The following is a 23,571-nucleotide window of genomic DNA, read 5'->3' as shown; positions in this document are numbered from 1 at the left end:
CTGTCTCAATGACTTCCTTTTAAAATTTCCAAGCACTTATCAACTGACTGCCCCTTTGGGGGGAAGATTGCTGTTCATGCAAAGAATTGGGAACTCATTACCCAGGACAAATGGATTTTAAATAGTGTCCCAGGGATACAGATTTCACTTCCACACATTGCTAACACCAAGCGGGTAGCCGGACCTACCCCCAAATCAGTGGGCAGAGGCCCAAAAACAAGTAATTTCTCTCTTAAGCATGGTGGCTATTCAACTGGTACCAGAAGAGGAAAAGGGACAAGGTTTCTACTCAAGACTTTTCCTGGTACCTAGAAAAGACAATTCATGGCATCCTATCCTGGACCTGTCTACTCCTTTTGGAGATTCCAAAATTCAAGATGCTGACTCTTCACCAATTACTTCCTATGCTAGGCAAAGATGCCTGGTTGGCAACACTAGATTTAAAAGAAGCATACCTGCACATCCCAATCAGGGAATCTTGCAGAAGATACCTACGCTTCAAAGCAGGCTACATGCACCATCAGTTCTCTGCACTGCCCTTTGGCTTATCTACTGCGCCCAAGGTATTCACAAAGTGCCCAGCTCCAGTTATTGCATTTTGCAGGCAAAGAAATATTCAAATATACCCATACCGGGACGATTGTCTAATTCAGGCAGAAAGCCAGGACATACTTTTGAATCATCTGGCCTTTGTACAAAGGGGTCTAACTTGTCTGGGGTACACTATAAATGAAAAGAAATCACACCTGGTACCCTGTCAATAAATTATATTCCTGGGAGCAAGCTTGAATACAACTTCCCAGATGTCTTACCTCATGTCAGAGAAACAAATTCATTTGACAAACTACTTCAAACAAGTGGCCACAAAAACCCTGCTATCTGCAAGACAAATACTGCAAGCCTTGGGGTTCATGGCCTCCTGCGTTCTTCTAATTCCATATGCAAGACTGCATATGAGGAAACTACAGCGGTATCTAAAAAGCCTGTGGTGTCAACATTCTCAAGACCTAGAAACAATGATTCCTGTCATACCTTGCCTACGCCTAGAGTTCCTTTGGTGGGCAGAGGCCTGCCACCAAAACAAGGGACTACCTTTCACACCACCCCCTGCCACCCAAACCCTAACAACAGATGCATCAGATTATGCATGGGGGGCTCACCTGGCAGGGAAGTACATTCAGGGCAAATGGAACCCAAGTCAAATGCACCTGCATATCAATCAAAAAGAAATGTTAGCTGTACAGAATGCTCTGACAGCCTTCAAGGACCACATTCTTCCAGGACAACTAATGGTAAAGACAGACAACACCACTGTTATGTGGTACATAAACAAGCAGGGGGGTACACATTCTTACCCCCTCTGCAGACTAGCCTTGGCACTGTGGAACACAGCCGTGAGCTACCAAGTGCACCTACAAGCTCAATTCCTGCCAGGAAAATTAAGTACACTGGCAGACGGACTAAGCAGAAACCTCATGGACCCACACGAGTGGAAACTGGAACCAAGGATTTTCAACATGTTGACAAGCAAATGGGGGAGTCCAGATATAGACCTGTTTCCCTCTCCCCAGAACTACCAATTGGACAAATTTTGCACAAGGACTCCCCACAAACAAGCCTGGAAAGTGGATGCTCTGTCCTTCAGCTGGAAAAACCTATCAGTCTATGCCTTCCCTCCTCTGCTTCTGCTCTCCAAAGTACTACTAAAAATCAAACAGGACAAACCAAGGATGATTCTGATTGCTCCAGACTGGCTGCGCCAACACTGGTATCCCCTCCTGCACAATGTGTCACTATTATCTCCATGGCACCTGCCTCAGACTACTTCCCTGCTGTCTCAGGAGGAGAAGCAGATTCTGCACCCTCAGCTTCTAACACTGAACCTTGCAGCCTGGCTAATTACTTAATCTCTCCTTTACCATCCCTCAGCAAACTTGTGATGGATATCATTTTAGAGGCCAAGAGGCCTAGTACTAGAAAATCTTATGCTGAAAAATGGAACAGATTCTGTGCCTGGAACCAATCTCAAGGGATGAGCACAGCAGCGTCCAATTTACCTCAGATTTTACAATACTTAACTGAGATGCTTCACAAGGGCCTGTCTTTTTCCTCCATTAAAATCCATGCCTCAGCCATTTCAGCTCATTATAACACAGAACATCCCCTCTTCTCTCATCCACTGCTCAAGCAGTTCCTCAAAGGGGCTAAAATTTTGTGACCACCCAGGAGAGCTCCAACCCCAGCGTGGGACCTTAACTTTGTCTTGGAGAAACTCACTCTACCTCCTTTCGAGCAGATTAAAATTTCTTTCTTGGAAAACAGCTTTCCTTTTAGCAATCACTTTAGCTAGAAGGGTATCTGAATTACAGACCCTTATGGCAGTGGAGCCTTTCATCATCTTTCATGCGGATAGGGTGTACCTCAGAACCAATCCATCCTTCATGCCCAAGGTGGTATATAGTGTGGCTCTTAATCAGTCCATTAATTTGCCAACCTTCTTTCCCAATCTACAGAATAAAGGGGAAGGATACTGCATTCCTTAGATGCACACAGACAATTTAGATTCTACTTGGACAGGACTAAACCTCAAAGGAAATCTGAACAACTGTTGGTGGTATTTGCTGCAGGGGCAGAGGAGAAGGCTATTTCAAAGCAAACCATTTCTAAATGGATATGCCATTGCATTAATTTCTGCTATAAGCACCATGGAAAACCTATCCCCCAGGGGATCAGACCTCACTCCACCAGGGCTGCATCTACCTCTACAGCCTTTCTCAGAGGCGTCCCTACCAGGGACATCCTAGAAGCTGCTACCTGGAGTTCTGTACATACTTTCACCAAGCATTATCATTTGCCAATTTTCTCTAAATCCAGAGCTGGCTTTGCCACTGCAGTCGTGCAGAGCCTTATAGCTGGCCCTAATGCTATCTAAATTCCTCCTCCCAACCATAGCTTTGGGAATCTACCCAAATGTAATGACTGCAACAGTGAAACACAAAGAACATAGTACAGTTGTGTACACTTACCATAAATGTAGATGTTCGAGTGTATTCACTGTTGCAGTCCTGGTTGCCCTCCCTCCAGCCTCCTAACTTCTTTTGGCCATACCTCTGCTTTTCTTTACTATGCTTAAAAGCCTTTTTGGTGCATTTGCTTTTTTGTTGGAGGTATATCTTTGTACTTTTATATTTAATTGCTTCCCATTAGGGGGCACCTGACATCTGGGGCAATAAAAACTGATGTAATGGCGTTGGCTGCATGTTTTATACCCCTCATGACCTGACGTCATGGAAGAAGGGACAGCAACCGATGCAGGACCCAAGACTTTGTTAATCCGGCCGACTGAGGGCTACCTGCAAGCAGATAACCCAAATGCAATGACAGCAAGAGTGAATACACTCGAACATCTACATTTATGGTAAGTATACACAGCTGTAGTTTTCATCCACTCACTGTAAAACCAGATTTTTCCATTGTCTTGATCAAATTTCTGCTTAACATAACTGAGTCTCCATGTCTTCTTTCAAAACAATAATATTAAGTTTACTGGAATTTTCACATCTAGCGAAGTGAAAACAAAATGTTAATTTAGGGAAAGACTTGAGGAGTTGCATTGTGTCTTTGTGGACTTGGAGAAAGCATATGATAGGGTGCCTAGAGAGGAGTTGTGGTATTGTATGAGGAAGTCAGGAGTGGCAGAGAAGTATTTAAGAGTGGTACAGGATATGTACAACGGTAGTGTGACAGTAGTGAAGTCTGCAGTGGGAGTGACAGATCCGTTTAAGGTGGAGCTGGGATTACATCAAGGATCAGCTCTGAGCCCTTTCTTATTTGCAATGGTGATGGACAGGTTGACAGACGAGATCAGACAGGAGGCCCCATGGACTATGATGTTTGCAGATGACATTGTAATCTGTAGTGAGAGTAGGAACCAGGTTGAGGAGACCCTGGAGAGGTGGAGGTATGCTCTAGAGGGGAGATGGAATGAAGGTCAGCAGGACTAAGACAGACTGTGTGTGTGTGAATGAGAGGGAGGATAGAGGAATGCAGGGAGTATACCTGGTGAAGGTGGATGAGTTTAAGTACTTGGGATCAACAGTTCAGAGTAATGGTGAGTGTGGAAGAGAGTACAGGCAGGGTGGAATGAGTGGAGAAGAGTGTCAGGAGTGATTTGTGACAGACGGGAACCAGTAAGAGTGAAAGGGTAGTGAGACCAGCTATGTTATATGGGTTGGAGACTGTGGCATTGACAAAAAGGCAGGAGTCAGAGCTGGAAGTGGCAGAGTTAAAGATGTTAAGATTTGCTCTGGGTGTGATAAGGATGGACAGGATTAGGAATCAGTATATTAGAGGGTCAGCTCAGGTTGCACGGTTTGGAGACGGTCAGAGAGGCGAGATTGTGTTGGTTTGGACATATGCTGAGGAGGAATGATGGTTATATTGGGGAAAAGGATGCTAAGGATGGAGCTGCAGGGTAAGAGGAAAAGAGGAACACCTAAGATAAGGTTTATGGACGTGGTGAGAGAGGACATGCAGGTGGTTGGTGTGGCGACCCCTAATGGGAGCAGCCAAAAGAGAAGAAGAAGGGAAAGGCTTGAGAAAGATGACCTGTAAAAAAGTTTCAAATTGAAGAGTTAAGAGGTGTTAGCTTACTGAAAGAAGCAACTTTTGAGTGCAAGTCCTGTTCATATGAGTGCTTCCTCCTTACTAAAAGAAAAGAAATTCACATATGTTTTGTTATTGGATAACCCTCAGTATTTACAGGCAAAAACTGTTGATTGTAAAGAGAGAGCTTTGACTATTTAAAATACACACACACACACATACTGAACCCTTCTCTGTGTTGTTTAAGAAAGCTGAAAACCTTTACCCGTAGGTATTGCAGCTCTACCTCTGTACAGTTCCTCAGTATTGGGCTTGAGCAAGAATCTTAAATAGTGCTACTCTGACGCTGTTTGAGGTGACCATCAAATGCTTAGCAGAGCTACTAGCTGAAGTACTAGGTACTAGATGTTGGCTAGATGAAAGTAGTAAAAGTAACTAACACCCAGTGACAGTTTAAAACTGAACGCTTAATCTAATAAATCATTCATTCATGGCCTTATTTTCTGAGAGAGAATTATGTATATGTGTATATTGAACTGTGTTTTAATTATAGAACTTGGCTTTATTGTTGTCGTTATGTAGCTCACCCAGTACTCTGCCTGCTTGTGATTTGTGAAGTTTGTAATTGTGGGTGTAAACAGCCTTCATATTTTGCCTCTTCTTGAAATATATTACGTTTGTCTCATTTATGCTCATCAACTCCATAGTCTTCTCCCAGATACTGTGCTGCCCATCAGTTACTGTTAACCTGAATAAAATTCTTTGTCACATTGTCACTGAGTTCTCATTCCCCATTTTCAAATAATGGACAGAGAAAGACTGTCACAGGAGGAGAGTTGGAAAAGAAACATTGTAATACACTTGATGATGAAAGGCCAAAAGAAAGAAAAAAAAGGTGATGGAAGGGAGAACAAAGTGAGAGCACAAAGTTATGAACTATTTTCATCACCATGTTATTTAGTAGTTCACTGTCGCCCTAAGCAGTAGTGTAGTACTGTAGTTAAGATGGTGCACTTCAAAGCTAAATGCATGAGTTTGAATCCTGGTTAGCCCCATCTTGTATTCTTGGTGACCCTGAGCTGCTAGGTTAACCCCAAATAGAGGGTTGCAGTTCTAACTCATTGAGCCTTTCCAGTAAACTAAAAGTAAGTTGTTGTGTCTTTCAGCTTTTCCCGGTTAGGGGTCGCCACAGAGGAACTCCGGTCCGCTAATGATTGGTAGTTGATTTTTACGTGCCGAGTTACCAGCCCTGCCGCACAACCTTTAACGAAGGTACGCCCATTCGTACATATCTCCACGCAGAAGACGCTCTAGCTGAGAATCGAACCGGACAGCATCTTACTGTGAGGCGACAACGCTACCGCAGCACGTAAACTAAACGTAAGTGATTTGGTTTTATCAAAAGTTACTCTTATGTGTCCCTGAAGATTGCCATTTTTAAATGTGAAAGTTAGTGCTCTGAATACATAGCTGAATTGCAAAAAACAAAACACTTAAACTAACATAGTACACAAGGACTAGCAAAACGCTGAGAGCAGTTTAGCGCTTTCAACCATATCATACTGGTCTTCTTCAGAACTGCTGGTGAAAGCATTCAATCCATTTAAATTAACTTTTTGGCGCCAAATAAAGTAACATTTCTTAAAGGCGCTACGCCTAACATCTGTCAGAAAATACATTTATTGCAACAAAATATTACATCTGTGCATTTCAACACCATTAATAATGCATCAAGAACCAATGTGGCCAAATATAAACTTGCTTGACACAAGAAATGATGTGTTAGTTAAATCAATTCACTCCATTTAAGCAGTAGACGGACTTGATTGAATATATGTATAAATAGTAGTCATATCAATGTATATAAAATAAACATATGAATATAATTTTGATGTTAAAATTTTAAAATACTAAATTATTAAAATGTTAAAAAATCAGAATATAATGTAAAGCCTTTACTTGATCTTTCTGAGACATAATTAGTATGCATACAATGCTTCCTAAAAATATATGTGTTCCTAAATGCTATAGTGAGTGAGTTACATCAAATAGATATGTTGTATAATCAATATAACCAATCTATAAACTAACATTGTAAATATATATGTAATATAGCTAAACGTGTATCTTACAAACTTGTACATAACTATATGTGAACAAATGTTAGTTGAAAAATATATATATGTATAAACACATTGATGTGTAAATATATCTAAAAACTAACCATAGGTAGACATGTTGCATATGTATAAATATAAATATGTGAACATATAAAAAATAGATAAAATTAATATACAAATAGTGTAGGCCTATATTTGTAAACACAATTTCTGATGCATATAATTTCACAAATGTACTATCAAAGGTACTATCAAATATATGGTGGGCAAAGAGTCTACCGAAAGAATACATTTATCAATACTAATATCCACATATGGATTCCTGGTTGTCTATTTAACAAGTACATAATATGTAATGTGTGTCTATCAACCCATGTACATTCTAGAATAGTAAACTTTTGATAGATATACTATCATTCAGTCCAGGTGGGCTAGTGGCGTCTAAAAATAGTTGCCACCAAGCCTCCCTGAACGCAATTAGTGCTTTGACATCACCACCTCTAGGATTACTCGGAATTACCTCCAATAATAAAAATTTAAAAGTGTGTTCTGCACCTAGCTGATGAATATGTCTATACAGGGCGTTAGTTGAATCCTTCACCCTAATGCTGTATATATGATTATATATACGCTTTTTTATACTACGTTCTGTGCGTCCCACATAAAATGCCTCACAGGAATCGCATTTAGCTAAATAAATAACTTGTCGAGTGTTGCAATTTCCCTTTTTACATTTTATTATACTTTTATGTCCATTCTCTAATATAATTTTATTCTGGCAATACATGTATTTACAATAATTGCAGAATCCACATTTACTACTACTCTTAAGAGGATATAATCTTCCTACTATTTTCTATGTGGTGTTCCAATAATTTTTTCATGTTGTAGCCCATCCTGTATACAAATTTTGGTTTATTACCCAATATATTGACTAAGTATTGGTCACTACTAATCAAGTGCCAAAACTTGAAAATAATTTGTTTAATTTTATCCGACCCAGTGTTGTAAGGTATAATACATGCTCTTAAATTACTGGGTCCTACTCCATTGTTATTCAAGTTGGGTAAATTCTGAATGTCCCCTGACCCCAAAAGTGGTTTGTATTTGGTGCCCCAATGCTTCAAAATGTGTGCAGTAATCTCTTCCATCATACTTCGTGGATAGCCACGTTGCAGAAAATAACTTTGAATTTGTAATAATTCAATTTGCATGTCTGCTAAGTCCGAGACCATTCTTGCGGCTCTAATGCATTGTCCTTTGAAGACATTGTATTTCACCCTAGGGGGATGACAACTGGTGTAATCCAAGTAATTGTTCGAAAAAGTGGACTTCCTAAAAATTTTTTTTATTTTTTTTTAACGTACGTCCTGGCGTTATGTGGATTAAACTTGTGGATTAAAGAACTAGAGTGGAGTCTATTGGAACTGTTTCGCTTATAGGTTGGTACCGGAGTTGTTTGAGTGGCTTGTACACATCCATTCTTGGTTTCTGATAGCTGAATTGCACTGAAACCTTACTGTTCACTCCTGTTTTAAGACTGTCTATAAACTAAGCACTGTCATTATCCCTTGATTTCCAGTAGATCTCTAATAAACAAAAACAGTTATGCAAAAGCTATTACAAGTCACTATTCTGCTAGAGTATTAAGTAAGCATATTAAGTAAGCATTTAAATGATGAAAGTGTAACTTTTCAAAAACATTTTGAACGGTGCTTGTGCTACGTGTAATAGACTGTCTTTGTCTAGAGTGGGATTATTACCAAAGTAAAAGATAATTTTGTCTATGAAGGACTTGCTTTGTACGGTATTCTTACTGATAATGATCCTAGCTAAAATTTATTTCCTTTTATTTAGCAGATTTCTGACTGACGTGGCACTGTTGGAGTTGCTATACCACTGCCTATCTAAGAAAATATTAGTAAGTAAAAACACATGCTTTTTTAATGTAAAATGGAGAACTGTGTGCATTGCACTTGGTGAAATTGAATTAGAACATCCATAGTCACCTAACCATATAATATTTTTAAAAATCACAACTCCATTAATATAGTAAATATGTTCATTGTTGGGTGAAGCAATACTCTTGATAATTAATAGACATTTAAAGTAGTTCTAGATAACTGGTATCAGTCATTTTTAATTCCTAGGAAGTGGCTAGATGGATGCTTTTGATGTGCTGCAGTGAAATGCCCAATGTACCTGTTTGGTGGGCTTTCTTTTTTGACTTTTGAGCTGACATCTGTGATAAATTTGAAAAAAAAAATAGTATGGTTAAGTTGTCTGTTAGCCTACACTTGTAACTGAGAATTAAGAAATAGTCAGATGGCTAAGCACCTGATTTATAATTGTTGAACAAGGGAGAGGTCTTTCTGAATGTTTGTGTTATGCATCTGCTTCCCATTGGCCTTTATGCTGCTAATGTTATTGTGTATATGATAACCTGAATCCTTTTTCTGAAAACATCAGCTGCGTATGGCTTCACAATGTGGATGCGTATGGCTTCACAATGTGGATCTGTAAATAGATGTTTCAAATGATCAGCAACATAACGAATAATATTTTAGCAAGCAATGACTTACAAGTGTGTAGTGGTTCCCATATTGTGCTGCTATTTGATGCTGTATCTGACCGCCCATATCAGACCAACACAGAACCTGTTCACATGGTGGTGGCTGGAAATTATCATAAATTCAGAACGTCCCTTAGCCATGCAAAATTGTATAAAAGCTAGTAAAGAAATTATTGCAGGAAGATTTAAGTTACAAAGTTATCTTGAGTGTGACAAAACACTTGTTAAGGCTCTCTCAACTTTTTTGTATGTACATGTTAATATACAGGAACACGGTTTCTTTCTTTATTTTATTTATTTATTTATTTATTTATTGTTTAACTTTTGTTTACCGGGAAAGTCCAACTTGGAACAAGCCAATTTTCAGCAGAGGCCCTGGGAGAAATGCTCTAGACGCATGTTTTTTTAACATGGGAGGAAATTGGAGCACCCAGAGGAAACCCATTCAGTTTCCGGGAGGACATGCTGACTCCGCACAGAAGGAACCCCAACCGAGAATTGAACCAAAGAACCTCTTGGTGTGAGAAGACAACACAAACTGCTGCACCACTGTGCCATCCTTTAGAAAGTTTATACCCCAAAACATTTTGTAGAAGAAAAAAATGATGTTGCCATTTGATTTTAATCCTGTCTACCATCTAAAATAAGGGATGTGCTGGAAAAATCAGCTTTGGTAACATGGCATGATTAAAACATTGCTCTTGTAATTTAGTGTTGTTTTTAGATGCATTTATATGTATCTAAATATTGGAGTCTGTAATTTACAATGTTAAGTGCTGTTGATAGTTCTAGACTGTGTAGATGCAAAATGATGTTGATGGAATAAACTTTTGATTTGTAGATTGATTATTATAGGTTGTCCAGTGCAACCTGCCTCTTGGTTTGTATTTTCAGTGCTTTGAGCCTTTTCCTTTACTGTCCTATGCCCCTCCAATTTATCCTCATTTCTTGGGTAACCATCTGTTGCTGTATGTAATTTTGCTTGATATTCCTTTCCCATTGTGGTATCTAGAAGTGAGCATTATCTGCTAAATGAAGTAATAACAGCATTTATCTGTTTATTTAACAATTTGATTGCCAGGTGAGTGAACTGATCTACTTACTCTTTTCAGTCATGACCCATGTACAAAAAGAATCGAGCAATGCAATGCAGAAGGTAGAAACACAAATTTAAGTACACTTTTATCTGCTCTTTTGCATATAGTACTGTATTTAATTTATTTAGTTGTGTTTTTCACTGAATATTAACTCGGCTGAAGTTGTGGCTGTCTGTCTACAGTTATGTCCGCACCCACCCTCCCTGTTCTTGTTTTGGTATTAATGTTGGTGGCTTTGAAAGTGCACGCCCCTCTTGAAGATTTGTATTTGTATACTCCTTCTGGGCCCATCTCATTTGCTCACTCAACTGAGTGCAGTGAGATCATGTTCTGATTTCAGGCACTCCTACTGTGTACAAAGAGAGCATTTGGGAAGGACAACCCCTGTAGCCTCTTAATCCTGCTCTGTTCCTTTCCTCAAAAAAAAAAAAAAAAAAATATATATATATATATATATATATATATATATATATATGTATGTGTGTGTGTGTGTATATATATATATATATATATATATATATATATATATATATATATATATATATATATATATATATATATAGGGGTAGGTTAGAAGATCGACAGCTGGGATAACCGACAACGCATGAGCGGACGCCAGATGATCGACACTTTCGGAAGACCGACGCTTCTGGATGAAAACTCGATGCCAGGGATAGTGAGTTGGAAAGAAGGCTGTGTGAGTATGCGGTGGTGACGGACGTTAGGATGCGACTAAGGTAAGTGTGGATAGTGAGAGTCTGTGCGGATAGGGGTGGGTTAAGTGAGTTAGGTTAGGGCTCGGGTTGGGTAAGTGTGCGGTAGTGGTATTTTTGGGTTAGGCGGGTTAAGTGAGTTAGGGTTAGGACGGGTTAGGTAAGTGTCGGTAGTGGCAGTTTTGGGTTAGAGGCGGGTTAAGTGAGTTAGGGTTAGAGCGCAGGTTATGTAAATGTGCGGTAGTGGTATTTTTTGGGTTAGGGGTGGGTTAAGTGAGTTAGGGTTAGAGCGCGGGTTAGCTGAGTGTGCGATAGTGACGGACCTTAGGGTAAGGGTTTGGGTTAGGGTTGGACGTAGTTGTGTGTGTGAGGTTTAGTGTGGGTTTGTGAGGATTTTGGTGTGCTTGTGTTCTGTGTGTGGTTTTGGATAAGGGATGTGTTTTGTTAGTTGATTGTTGTTATTGTGGTGTGTGCAGTGTGTGGTGTTTCGTGTTTGTGGACCGTCGGTTACTTGTTTGTCGGGCATGTGAGGTGTCGTGTTTATGGTTTGTCGATAATGTGGTGTCGATGTTTTTGTTGTCGGTGAGAGTGGCTGTCGATCTTATGACCTAGAACCATATATATATATATATATATATATATATATATATATATATATATATATATATATATCATTCGTCTGCTCTTACTGTAACTGTCTTAGTTGCTCTTCTGCGTGCTGTTGTCTATTCAGTCGCTCTTACTCTGCACTTATTACTGCTTGTTAGTAGCCCTCTAATTTACTGCCTTCTGCACTTGTTTTTTAATAATTTGTTAATTTAATTGCATTTATTTGAACTGTATTTGCCGTAGTGTTGTTACACGGTCAGGTGTGCTGGCTTGCACTACAATTTGAATTGTATTTACTGCTGTTTTAGCTGCTTTTCTGTAACAAAAAAAAATTCTAAGCTCGTTTCCTGCCTTTCCTGTATCTAGTCAAGTCCAGATACAGACTTGCTGTATCCAGGACTGTTGGTAAGCTTCTGAGCCCCCCCAAGCCTTTCTGTGTTGGAAGGAAGCCTTCTAGCTTATCAGTGGGAGTGATAGCACTAGGCAGCCTATCTACCATGGGAAGAGTGGGTTTTGGCCCTGAAATTGTAGTTCATTGGCCATTTGGGCAGTTTTTCCATCTCTTTCTACTTTCTGGTTAAAAGCCTGTTTTGCGTTTGGTCCCCGCCTTTCCTATAACTAGTGTAATCCAGGTACAGATTTGCTGGATCCGGGACTGTTGGTAAGCTTCTGAGCCCCCCCAAGCCCTTCTGTGTTGGAGAGAAGCCTTCTAGCTTATCAGTGGGAGTGGTAAGCACTAAGTAACCTATCTACCACAAGAGGAGTGGTTTCTGGCCCAGGAATGATAATTTATTGGCCATTTGAGAAGCTTTTCCATCTCTTTCAACCTTCTGATTTAAAAGCCTGTGTTTGGACTTGTTTCCTGCCTTTCCTGTTACTTGTCTAGTGCAGGTACAGATTTGCTGTATCCAGGACTCTTTGTAAGCTTCTGAGCCCCCCAAGCCTTTCCGTGTTGGAGGGAAGCCTTCTAGCTTATCAGTGAAAGTGGTAAGCATCAGGTAGCCTATCTACCACAAGAGGAGTGGTCCCTGGCCCAGAAATTGTAGCTATTGGCTGTTTGAGCAGTTTTTTTCCATCTCTTTCAACTTTCTGGTTTGAAAGCCGCAGTTGTGCTTGTTTCCCGCCTTTCCTATAACTAGCCTAGTCCGGTTACAGAGTTGCTGTATCCAGGATCGTTAGTAAGGTTCTGAGCCCCCAAGCCTTTCTGTGTTGGAGGAAAGCCTTCTAGCTTATCAGTGAGAGTGGTAAGCACTAGGTAGCCTATCCTCCACGGGAAGAGTGAGCTTTAGCCCAAAAATTGTAGTTTATTTGGCCGTTTGGGCAGTTTTCCATCGCTTTCAACTTGCTGGCTTAAAAGCCTACATTTGTACTTGTTTCCCGCCTTTCCTGTAACTAGTCTAGTCCAGGTACAGATTTGCTGTATTCTAGGACTCTTTGTAAGCTTCTGAGCCCCCGAAGCCTTTCTGTTTTGGAAGGAAGCCTTCTAGCTTATCAGTGGGAGTGGTAAACATTAGGTAGCCTATCTACCACAAGAGGAGTGGTTCCTGGCCAAGAAATTGTAGCTATTGGCCGTTTGGGCAGTTTTTTCCCATCTCTTTCAATGTTCTGGTTTAAAAGCCGCACTTGCACTTGTTTTCCATCTTTCCTGTAACTAGACTAGTCCAGATACAGAGTTGCTGTATCCAGGACTGTTGGTAAGCTTCTGAGCCCCACAAGCCTTTCTGTGTTGGAGGAAAGCCTTCTAGCTTATCAGTGGGAGTAGTAAGCACTAGGTAGCCTGTCTACCACGAGAGGAGAGGTTCTTGGCCCAGAAATTGTAGTTTATTGACCATTTGGACAGTTTGTCAGTCTCTTTCAACATTCTGGTTTAAAAGACCACATCTGCGCTTGTTTCCCATCTTTCCTGTAACTAACCTACTGGGTAGCACTAGAAAGCCTTAAACTGATACAAGCCTTCTAGCTTAGGAGAGAGACTTTGGAGTGATAAAGTATCAGTTTTCTGTACTTTCTTCCTGTACTTAACTGTTTTCTGCCTAAACGCAGACTTTGCAGCATTTATTGTGATTTAAAAGCTTGTTTTTTTTTTTCATATATTGAACATATTTGACTGCCTGCACTTTTAAAAAGTTGTTTTTTGTTCAACTGTTGTAGGCTACAAACTAAAGTGCGATACCCTTTTCTGATCGTTTGTAGTAGTTTAAAGCTGTTTTAAGTGTATTTTTTTCCTGTTTTTGCCTTATCTTTTCAAAAAAAAATTCATTTTTTCCTGCTTTTCTAAGCTAGTATACTCCAGTTTTCAGGCTAGTGCTGAATTTAGGGCTGTGATACTACTTTCTGAGTTGCCCATACCTTACTTGGATAGAAGGAAGTTTCTCTATTCACCTGTGAGAGAGGGGAGCTTTGAGCAACCTATCTGTCCCTGGAGGAGTGGTTCTAGCCCAGAAGTTAGTAGTTTATTGACCAGTTTGGGCTAATTTCTATCACTTTCATTTCCCTACTATAAAAACTGTGTTTGCATGGTTTTGCTTACCGGGTAGTGCTGGTTAGCTATGGTTAAGTTATTCCCGGCTCCACTAAGTCTCCTCATCAGTTTTTCCCTTGAAACTAGTCTAACTCTCAGCCTAAGCACTCAAAAAGTATCTTAAAGCCCAACACTTGCTCAGACCTAATAGCAAGCACTAACGTACCCTGACACTGATTGCCCAGCAGGACAAGGCTCTTTATTCACCCCTCACCAACCAAGTGACTAAGCAGCTCACCCTACTATTCAGGCATGAACAAAGGGCAACTTCAGGTGCACTCTCCAGTCCAGCTGGTGAATCTGGGTATCCTGAGGCAATGTTACAACTGCCTCATGTACACAGACAACCCTGTACTCCTACCACAAAACACTAACATATGCGAGAGATGCAATTATACAGCCAAACTGGAAGCTAAGCTGTCTCCACCCAAGACTGGAACAGACAGTCAAGAAAAGAAGGTTAATACTTGCACCACAACTCCAGCCGCACACAGACCTACTAAAACAGCACTGGCAAAAAATACAGACAAATACAGAAAATCATACTCTGAGGCTCTAAATAAAAACCTGCAAAATCATCAGAGACCTCCAAAGCAGACACACAAACAACCTGCACTTCCTGTCACAACCAGACAACACATAAAACACAAAATCTGTGTGCCGCAGAATCGCAGCCCTTAAGGCGAAATAACATACCCAACACACTAGTAATAGATGACTCTATAGTCAGGCACACTGACATCCCACTCACTAGGACAAGCAGAAGGTTACTGTTAGCTGCCTGTCCGGAGCCAGAATCCGCCACATAACACAAGCACTCTGGTCACTCCAGAACAAGTACAAATATGACACTGTCATTGTTCATGTTGGTGTGAATGACGTGAGACGTACCTCCCTGGATTACATGAAAAGAGACATGGAAGAGCTCTCTGATCATGTAGCCCAGGCTGGTATGACCCTGACCCTGAGTAGCATCCTGCCCTCACCAAGAATGATACCTCAGTATAAAGAAAAAATTATCAATTTCAACAATTGGCTAAGCATCTGGTGTCATTCAAAGGGGATCCAGTGTCTTAGTGCCTTTTTTAGGCAAGGCTCAAAAGTCAAACCCACCTCCGTAAACAGCACAATTAACAAAAAATGAGGGTTATGCTACTCAACTCCAGGAGTTTAAATCTCAAAATGCACGCGCTCAAAGCACTCCTCAGTATGGAGAAGGTCGACATCTGTGCAGTAACTGAAACCTGGTTCAAGGCTCCAGAGAGCACCCTAGCACTACCGGGCTACAACTCATACCACACGTTTCAGCCACAGAACATGGACCGAAACACAAAAGGAGACACTGGAATACATGAATGTCCTACCAAACGCCCTGATATTGGGCAATTTCAATTACCCTACCATTCACTGGGAAAACTACTCGAGTACAAATTCCCAGGCCCAGCGCTTCCTGGAATTCATCAACGCAAACGCCCTGGATCAGCTGGTAAACTCCCCTACCAGAGGTGAAAACATATTGGACCTGGTCATCACCAACATGGGCGACAGGTGTTCCACACCGGAGGTCAACCCGTCACTGGTTAGATCAGACCATAAACTAATCACTCTGGATGTCCAAACCCCACCACCACCACCCCCAACTAAGGAAACCACAGTAAAAAACTTTTCTAAAGCAAACTTCACCTTACTTAAGACAGAGGTGGTAAGTTTCACAGCCCCCACGCTAAAGGATAATGCTGCCCAAGATGCAGAAACCTTTACAAATGCACTCTATGAGCACCTACAAGGATGCATGGATTGTGTCATCCCTAGCAAAACTAAGACTCACTCCTCTAAGAGAAGGAAACCAGTTTGGTGGACCCCTGCAATAAACAGGCTATACAATAGAAGGGGGAAACTAGTTCAGAAAAAAGCAAATCCCAAGAAGGAAAGACATCCCTGATCAATATCAGTAAGAAACTGAGGTCCCTCATGAAATCATCCAAGTGTAACTTCGAAAGAAAAATAGCCAAGGATTCAAAAGATAACCACAAAGCCTTCTTTAGCTATGTTAAGACTCTAAGTGGCAACTCGCAGATATGCACTGAACTAGTGCAAAATAGCACAAAATATACTGAACCTACTGATATTGCCAACACCCTGGCAGATGGATTCAGTGCAAACTTCACCCCCCTCTCACCTCCAAAAGGGCCCACAACAATACCGGAAAAGTGTAGTGTCCCAAAAAAAAATCACAGACGCACAGGTGAAAACAGCCCTTTCAAAAGCCAAAAACACAGCATCAGTGGGACCAGATGGTGTCCCAGGCTGCGTCTTGCACGAACTACAGAACAAACTAACCCCCCACCTAAACATGCTGTTCAACCTCAGCCTCTCCACAGGCTATGTGCCCATAGAATGGCGCACAGCAACGGTTATTCCTCTCCACAAAGGAGGGGCCACAACTGATCCTGGTAACTATCGCCCCATAAGCCTGACTAGCCTGGTCTGCAAGGCTGTGGAGCGCATAATTATGGAACTCATTAACAAAGGCCTTGGGAACTTCCAAACACTTGACCCGACCCAGTTCAGCATTAAGAGGAGATCATGCCTACTAAACCTGGTTGAGTTCTTCGAGGCAGTTACCAAGGCCATAGACATGGGAAAGGTGGTTCACATAGCCTACCTTGACCTCACCAAGGCATTTGACACCATTTCCCACTCTGGTATTACAGAAAAACTCACCAGCCTGAGCATAAACCCCTACATCACGAGATGGGTTGCCAACTGGCTTACAGACAAAACTCACACTGTAAGAATAGCGGGCTCCAGGTCCGACTCTAAACCAGTCACAAGTGGTGTCCCAGAAGGCTCGGTCCTGGGACCCCTACTGTTCAGCATATACTTCTCAGAAGTACAGGCAAACACAGGAGGACTATGACTAACCAAGTTCGCCGATAACTGCAAACTGGGAGTCATAATTGACTCTCCGGCTGACACGGACATCCTCCAAAAGGGCCTTACTGAGACGGACACCTGGTGTCAAAGTCATGGCCTCAAGCTAAATGCCAAAAAATGCATAGTAATCCCATTTGGGAAAAACAAAACACCCACAAATTACCACATAGGTGGCAGCCCCCTTAATACAGAAGAGGTAATAAGAGATCTGGGGACCCAAGTAGATAGTAATCTCTCCTTTGACAATCATATTGCCAAAGTAGTTAGGAAATCCTTCTATGTGGCCCATCTAATTATGAAAGGGTTCGCATCTAGAAATAAAGAGGTTATAGTGCCCCTCTACTCGTCACTCATTAGACCCATCATAGAGTACAATGCCCCATTTGGGATGTACCTCACAAGACACTTCTAACAATTGGAAAGACCACAAAAGTACCTCACCAAGAGGATTACTGGTCTCAAACATATGTCCTATGCAGCCTGACTGAAAAAACTCCAGCTGTACTCAGTGGCATATCGCTTATTCAGAGGTGATTTCTGCCCGACTTACAAAGCCATGTCCAACTCGGAATTGATGGACATGCTCCACCTAAAGAAATCCAAGTCTCTGCCAGCCATGTGCTCTAGTGAGTTAAACCTCACCACAACAATAAATAGAACATGCTGGAGGGATAGATTCCCGTCACAGAGACTCCCCATGCTTTGGAACAAAATTCCAAATTACATCAGGCAGAGCCCCTCACTAAGATCCACCTTGACGAGTGGATGGGTAACAGAAAATACACCCCTGGGATCACTTCATTGGCTATGCTTGACAGAGGATCAGTTAATTAGTCAATGAGGCGGCGAAAGCCGAAACACTCTGGCTAGGCTTATAAATGCCCTCGGGCAGATAGCCTAGTACCTACCTATGAACTTATGAAAAACAGGGCTCCTCCTTGGCATCTATTTTTCAGAAGTCAAGACCAATGTCAAGGGCCTCTGGTTTACCATGTTTGCAGCTGATTGCACACTAGGAGCACTCACTGAAACCCCCACAAGATACTAACATTTTACAGAAAGGGTTTAACATTTTACAGAAAGGGTTAACACAGACAAATGAGTTGTACCAAAGCCATTGATTAAAACTCTGTGTCAAGAGATGCATAATACCTTTTGGGAAGTCGGCTGCACAGGGAAACTACCTCATTGATTTGTTTACCAGTGAAGTCTGACTGTGTGTTAATATCCATTTTAAGCAGAGGCCTGGTGAGAAAAGCTCCAGAGAGTTAAATAACATAAAAAAAAATAGTAGTATAGATGTAATTGAAAAGCATATGTGCATACACCGTCACAGTGGAATACGTAGGAAACAGTAACGCATGGGGAGACATCAGTGATAGAATAAGAAAAGAAAAAACTAAAATTTAAATCAACTGTTTTAACTAGAAGAAAACACAGGGTTGATAAAACACTCCTAAATGTAGACGCAATAGATGCAATAGTCAGGGATTTGGGGACTTGAGTAGATAGTAACCTGGCTTTTGGCCAGCACGTGTCTGAGGATGTAAGAAAATCATTCTACTGTACTCAACTTATAAGTACGAGCATGACATCTAGTTCTAGGGAAGTCATAGTTCATAGGTTCATACTAGGCTATCTGCCCTGGGGCAATTATAAGCCTAGCCCGATTCTGTATGGCTTACGCCACCCCTTGATTTGAGTATACTGTGCCCTTTTTAAGGTTTAGTTTACTGTGCCTCTGTCTAATAGTGACACGGGAGTAATCCCTGGGACAAACCTATGATCCCCCATCCACTTATCGAGATTCTTCTTGAAGAGATTCAGTGAGGTGCTCTGCCTCACATGAACTGGAATTCTATTCCAGAGCGAAGGGAGCCTCTGGGTTATGAACCTGTCCCTCCAGCAAGTTCTGTTTATTTCTGTGCTGAGGTTCAAGTCCCTCGAGCGTGTGGCTCTAAGGGATTTAGATTTACTGAGGTGGAGCATATCCATTAATTCTGGATTTGACATAGCTTTGTATGTCAGGCATAGATCGCCTCGAAGTAGGCGGTATGCAACTGAGTAGAGCTGGAGTTTTTTTAACCGAGCAGCATATGGCATCTGTTTGAGACCCTTGATCCTCTTGGTAAGATACTTTTGGGGTCTTTCTAATTGCTGCAGGTGTCGGGTAAGGTACATCCCAAAAGGGGCATTGTATTCTATGATGGGCCTGATGAGGGATGAATAAAGGGGCATGATTACCTCTCTTGATCTAGATGTGAAACCCTTTGTGATGAGGTGGGCTATGTAGAAGGTCTTTCTAACCACTTTGGCAATGTGGTTTTTCAAAGGAGAGATTGCTATCAACTTGGGTCCCCATGTCCCTAATAACTTTCTCTGTACTTAATGGGTTTCCGCTTATGTGGTAATTTGTGGGCACATTGTTTTTGCCAAAGGGTATGACTATACATTTTTGGCATTTAGCTTTAAACCATGGCGCTGGCACCAGTTATCTGTCTCTGTGAGACCTTTTTGAAGGATGTTTGTGTCAGCTGGAGAGTTGATTATGGCGCCCAGTTTGCAGTCGTCTACGAACTTGATGAGCCATAGTCCTCCCACATTTGCCTGCACCTCGGAAAAGTATATACCGAACAAGAGTGGTCCCAGGACAGAACCCTGTGGGACGCCACTTGTGACCGGTTTCGAGTCTGACATGGCTCCAGCAACTCTCACTCTGTGGGTTCTGTCTTTGAGCCAGTTTGCGACCCATCTTGTGACATAAGGGTTTATATTTAAGCTGGATAGCTTATCTATGATGCCCGAGTGGGGTATTGTGTCAAATGCCTTTGCAAGGTCCAGATAGGCTGTGTGGACTACCTTCCCTTCATCTATGGCTTTGGTGACTGTTTCAAAGAAGTTAACCAGGTTCAAAAGGCAGGATCTACCCTTGACAAAGCTGAACTGGGTAGGATCTAGTGTCTGTAGGTCCCCAATGTCTTTGTTTATGAGCTCCATGATGATCCTCTTCATAGCCTTGCAGACTAAGCTAGTCAGGCTTATGGGGCGATAGTTTCCAGGGTCCGTAGAGGCTCCACCTTTGTGGAGTGGGACCACTGTTGCTGTACGCCATTCTGTGGGTACATATCCTGTAGTAAGGCTGAGATTGTATAGCTGTTTTATTTGAGGGATTAGTTCCTCTTGTAGTTCATGTAGGACGCAACCTGGGACGCCATCTGGTACCATGGAAGCAGTGTTTTTTGCTTTGGAGAGGGCAGCCTTCACCTGAGCATCTGAGATGTTTGGGAGGCAGCCCTCTGCCGGGATAGATACTTGCTCTTTTGGGGGGGAGGGGGGAAGAAGTTTGCACTGAACCTGTCTGCCAGGATATTGGCGATGTCTGTGGGTTTAGTGTATTTGTTGTCGTTTAGAATCAACTCAGAACAAGTCTGGGAGTTGCATCCCAGGTTTCTAACATAACTGAAAAAAGCCTTATGATTGTCTTTGGTGTCCTGTGCAATTTTTCTCGAAGCTGGCCTTGGAGGATTTTATGAGGGATCGTAATTTTTTGCTAGTACTGATCAGAGATGCCTTCCCTATTAAGGATTTTGCTCTCTCATGTAGTAGCTTCCTCCTTCTGTTGTACAGTTTATTTATGGCAGGGGTCCACCAGACTGGACGCCTGCCTTTGGATGATTTGGTCTTGGTTTTGTTTGGGATAGCATGATCCATGCATTCCTGGAGATGTCCTTAGAATGCATTTATATAGGATTCTGCAGTTTGGGCTGTAGTTTCTGTACTGTACTTGGTATTTTTCTGATCCATCATTGAGTTTAATGCCCCATTTAGTATTTACAACTGGAACATCTACAGAGCTTTCTCACAAAAAGAATACAGGGCATAAGCACACAATCCTGTGCAGATCGCCTCAAAGCTCTATCTCTGTACTCCATTTCCTATGGCACTGCTGAGAGACCATTTACATTTGGTATCCAAGGCATCCTTGGATCCCATTCTGATGGACCTTTTGCATATTTCCAAAATGAATGGTATCAGAACTACTAGATCTACGCATTTAAGTTTTGCTGGTAACTTATGCATGGCAGAGAATCCCCATTCTCTGGAATAGACTTCCTATCCATGTGAAGCAGAGCCCTTCCCTAGCCCTAGTCAAGTGCAGCTTGGACCAGTGGACGGGGAAATTGGAAATGTACCACTGGGCTGATACCTATGTCGCTAATGGACAGAGACAGCCATTAATGCATCTCTCAACTAACCTACGCAACATAAAATAACCTCTAAGGCACAATAGCTATTGGGCTACATTTGGCTTGCATGACTAGGCTCATAAATGTATACTAGGCTAACCATCAGTGTTTTATCTGTAAACCTGTGAACAGAAATTTGTAAGTATTTAGTGTGTACAGGTGTGGGAATGCATTCCATATACAGAGTTTTACTTTTTTACTTTTGTAGAAGGAAAAGTTGAGCAGTGCAGTAAGGGAGTGACTGTTGTTGAAGTTAAAATAATACTGTAATACTGTAGTGCATGAGTGGTAGTTTAACCAGTATGATGGAAACAAGTCCATTTGGCATCCTAGTACAGGAATTCCTTTAGAGTTCTTTGAAGGACTCCAGGGTATCTATTTCCAGAGTACTGGGCCTAATCTAATCTAACCTAATCTTATATAGCACTCTTGAGAAGATAGCAGATAACATTTACACATCCCTTACAACATGCATCAGGATTCTTTTAGCTATCCACACTGCTTTCTTGTACTGCAAAACATGTTTCTGTCAGATGGTGATTTATAACACCCACTTCTTTCCCCTCTCCACCAGCCAGTAGAGGTGTTCATCCCAAAACATTGTCTAATTTTACAGTTTATTTAGTTTATTTCTTAATTTGGTAAGAGTCACTAGGCTTTAGGCCCTGTCTTTCATAAATTAGCTGAAAGTACTGCTATGGTTAAACAACTTGAGCAGAATTGCAAGGGATCAAACCAATAGCATAGAATAACGTTTATTAACAGCTCACAACTTTTAATCTTATGCACCAGTAATATTTGTGCAGTATGCTGTCTTTCATTTCTACACAGGGAGATGGATAAACTTAAACTTTTCTTTTTGCATATAACTTTGGCTGCGACCTGTAGTCCCCACTGAAATGCAGCAGTTCCCCACATTGGAGGTTAGCATTTTCCTTCATGACCACAGCTGCAGTTTTGGAATTGTATGCAAATGGGGTTATTTATTTCTGTAGCCTCACTGTGATGTTTGTTATTTATTTGTTGACTATTGCCATCTGTAACACTGAACCTTGTGGCACATGACTGGTCATCTGCATTCCACTCTGCAAACATCTGCCTCTGAATGAGCTGTCAAGTTATTTGCAACTCAGCCCTATATGTTGTAACGTTTCTAGACTTGTGCGAGTCATAGTGTCAGTGTTCATGCTGAAGTTCAGATATACTGCTTCCCCTACTAAGTTTTCCTGGACAGAACCTTTATTGAATTGTCACTTGTGACATCTGCAAACTTACATTTATATGCAAGTAATCAAGCCATGTTAACAAGTTCACATTTACAAACGCTGTACATCACACATATTGTTATGCATCTTAAAATCTAGGTAACATTGCATAAATTATTCATTTTCTGCATTCTCTTAAACTTCATTCCTCCTTGAGAACATTTTTCTGCATGTATTATTCCCACAATTTACATTTTTTAACGTAATGTACATCTACCCTTTTCCAAAGATTCCAACTCCTGTTCTTTTATCTGTGTTTCAGTATTCATTACTTCAAGTTTAGTTTTATTTAGTTTTTGATTTCCACTTTAACCACTATGCCAACCTCCTATATTCTAGTAATTGCTTTGTTGGTGGCCACTAGAATTAAGTTTAATAAGGCCTTACTATGTCTAGGCAATTCAGATCTTGTATCTCATCTCATAGGTTCATAGGTAGGTACTAGGCTATTGGCCCTAGGGCCTATATAAGCCTAGCCAAATGTACCCTGGCTTTTGTCACCCAAGAAAATTATTTTCCTGTGCCACTGTCTAGCAGAGCCACAAAAGTGATCCCCGGGGTGAATTTCCTATCTCCCATCCAATTATCAAGACATAATTTCCTTAGTTGCACTCATTTGCTCGCCCAGTATTCTGACAGAGCAGTCTGTAACAAATTTTTAAAGTCTGCCAACTCATTACAGTCCCAAAGCATATGTTGTTCTTCGTGTTTCACTGTTGCAGTCATTACATTTGGGTTATCTGCTTGCAAGGTAGCCCTCAGTCAGCCTGATTATCAAAGTCTTGGGTCCTGCGTCAGTTGCTGTCTCATCTTTCGTGACATCAGGTAGTCAGGGTTATAAAGCATGCAGCCGACACCATTACATCAGTCTTTCTTGCCGTGCGG

The 23,571-nt window shown here is 41.4% G+C and overlaps 1 protein-coding gene across 11 annotated transcripts in view; it reads left to right on the top strand.

Moving 5' to 3' along the window:
• The window catches only part of NUDT2 (nudix hydrolase 2), a 365,305-nt gene that overhangs the window by 53,869 nt on the left and 287,865 nt on the right, over positions 1–23,571 (top strand). For 6 of the 11 annotated variants that reach the window (XM_044077925.1, XM_044077934.1, XM_044077908.1 and 3 more), the window contains one exon: positions 8,583–8,646. Coding sequence is in view for 4 of the 11 variants with exons in the window: in XM_044077908.1 (XP_043933843.1) it covers positions 8,583–8,646 (64 nt within the window). In the remaining 7 variants the exon portion in view is untranslated. The remainder of the gene's footprint in view (positions 1–8,582; positions 8,647–23,571) is intronic. The other 5 variants (XM_044077961.1, XM_044077953.1, XM_044077915.1 and 2 more) reach the window with 1 other exon arrangement.

The sequence above is a fragment of the Protopterus annectens genome, chromosome 1.part1 (assembly GCF_019279795.1).
Source record: "Protopterus annectens isolate FY-2018-M chromosome 1.part1, PAN1.0, whole genome shotgun sequence".
Taxonomy (NCBI): Eukaryota; Metazoa; Chordata; order Ceratodontiformes; family Protopteridae; genus Protopterus; species Protopterus annectens.
This window is presented reverse-complemented; position numbering and strand designations above follow the sequence as displayed.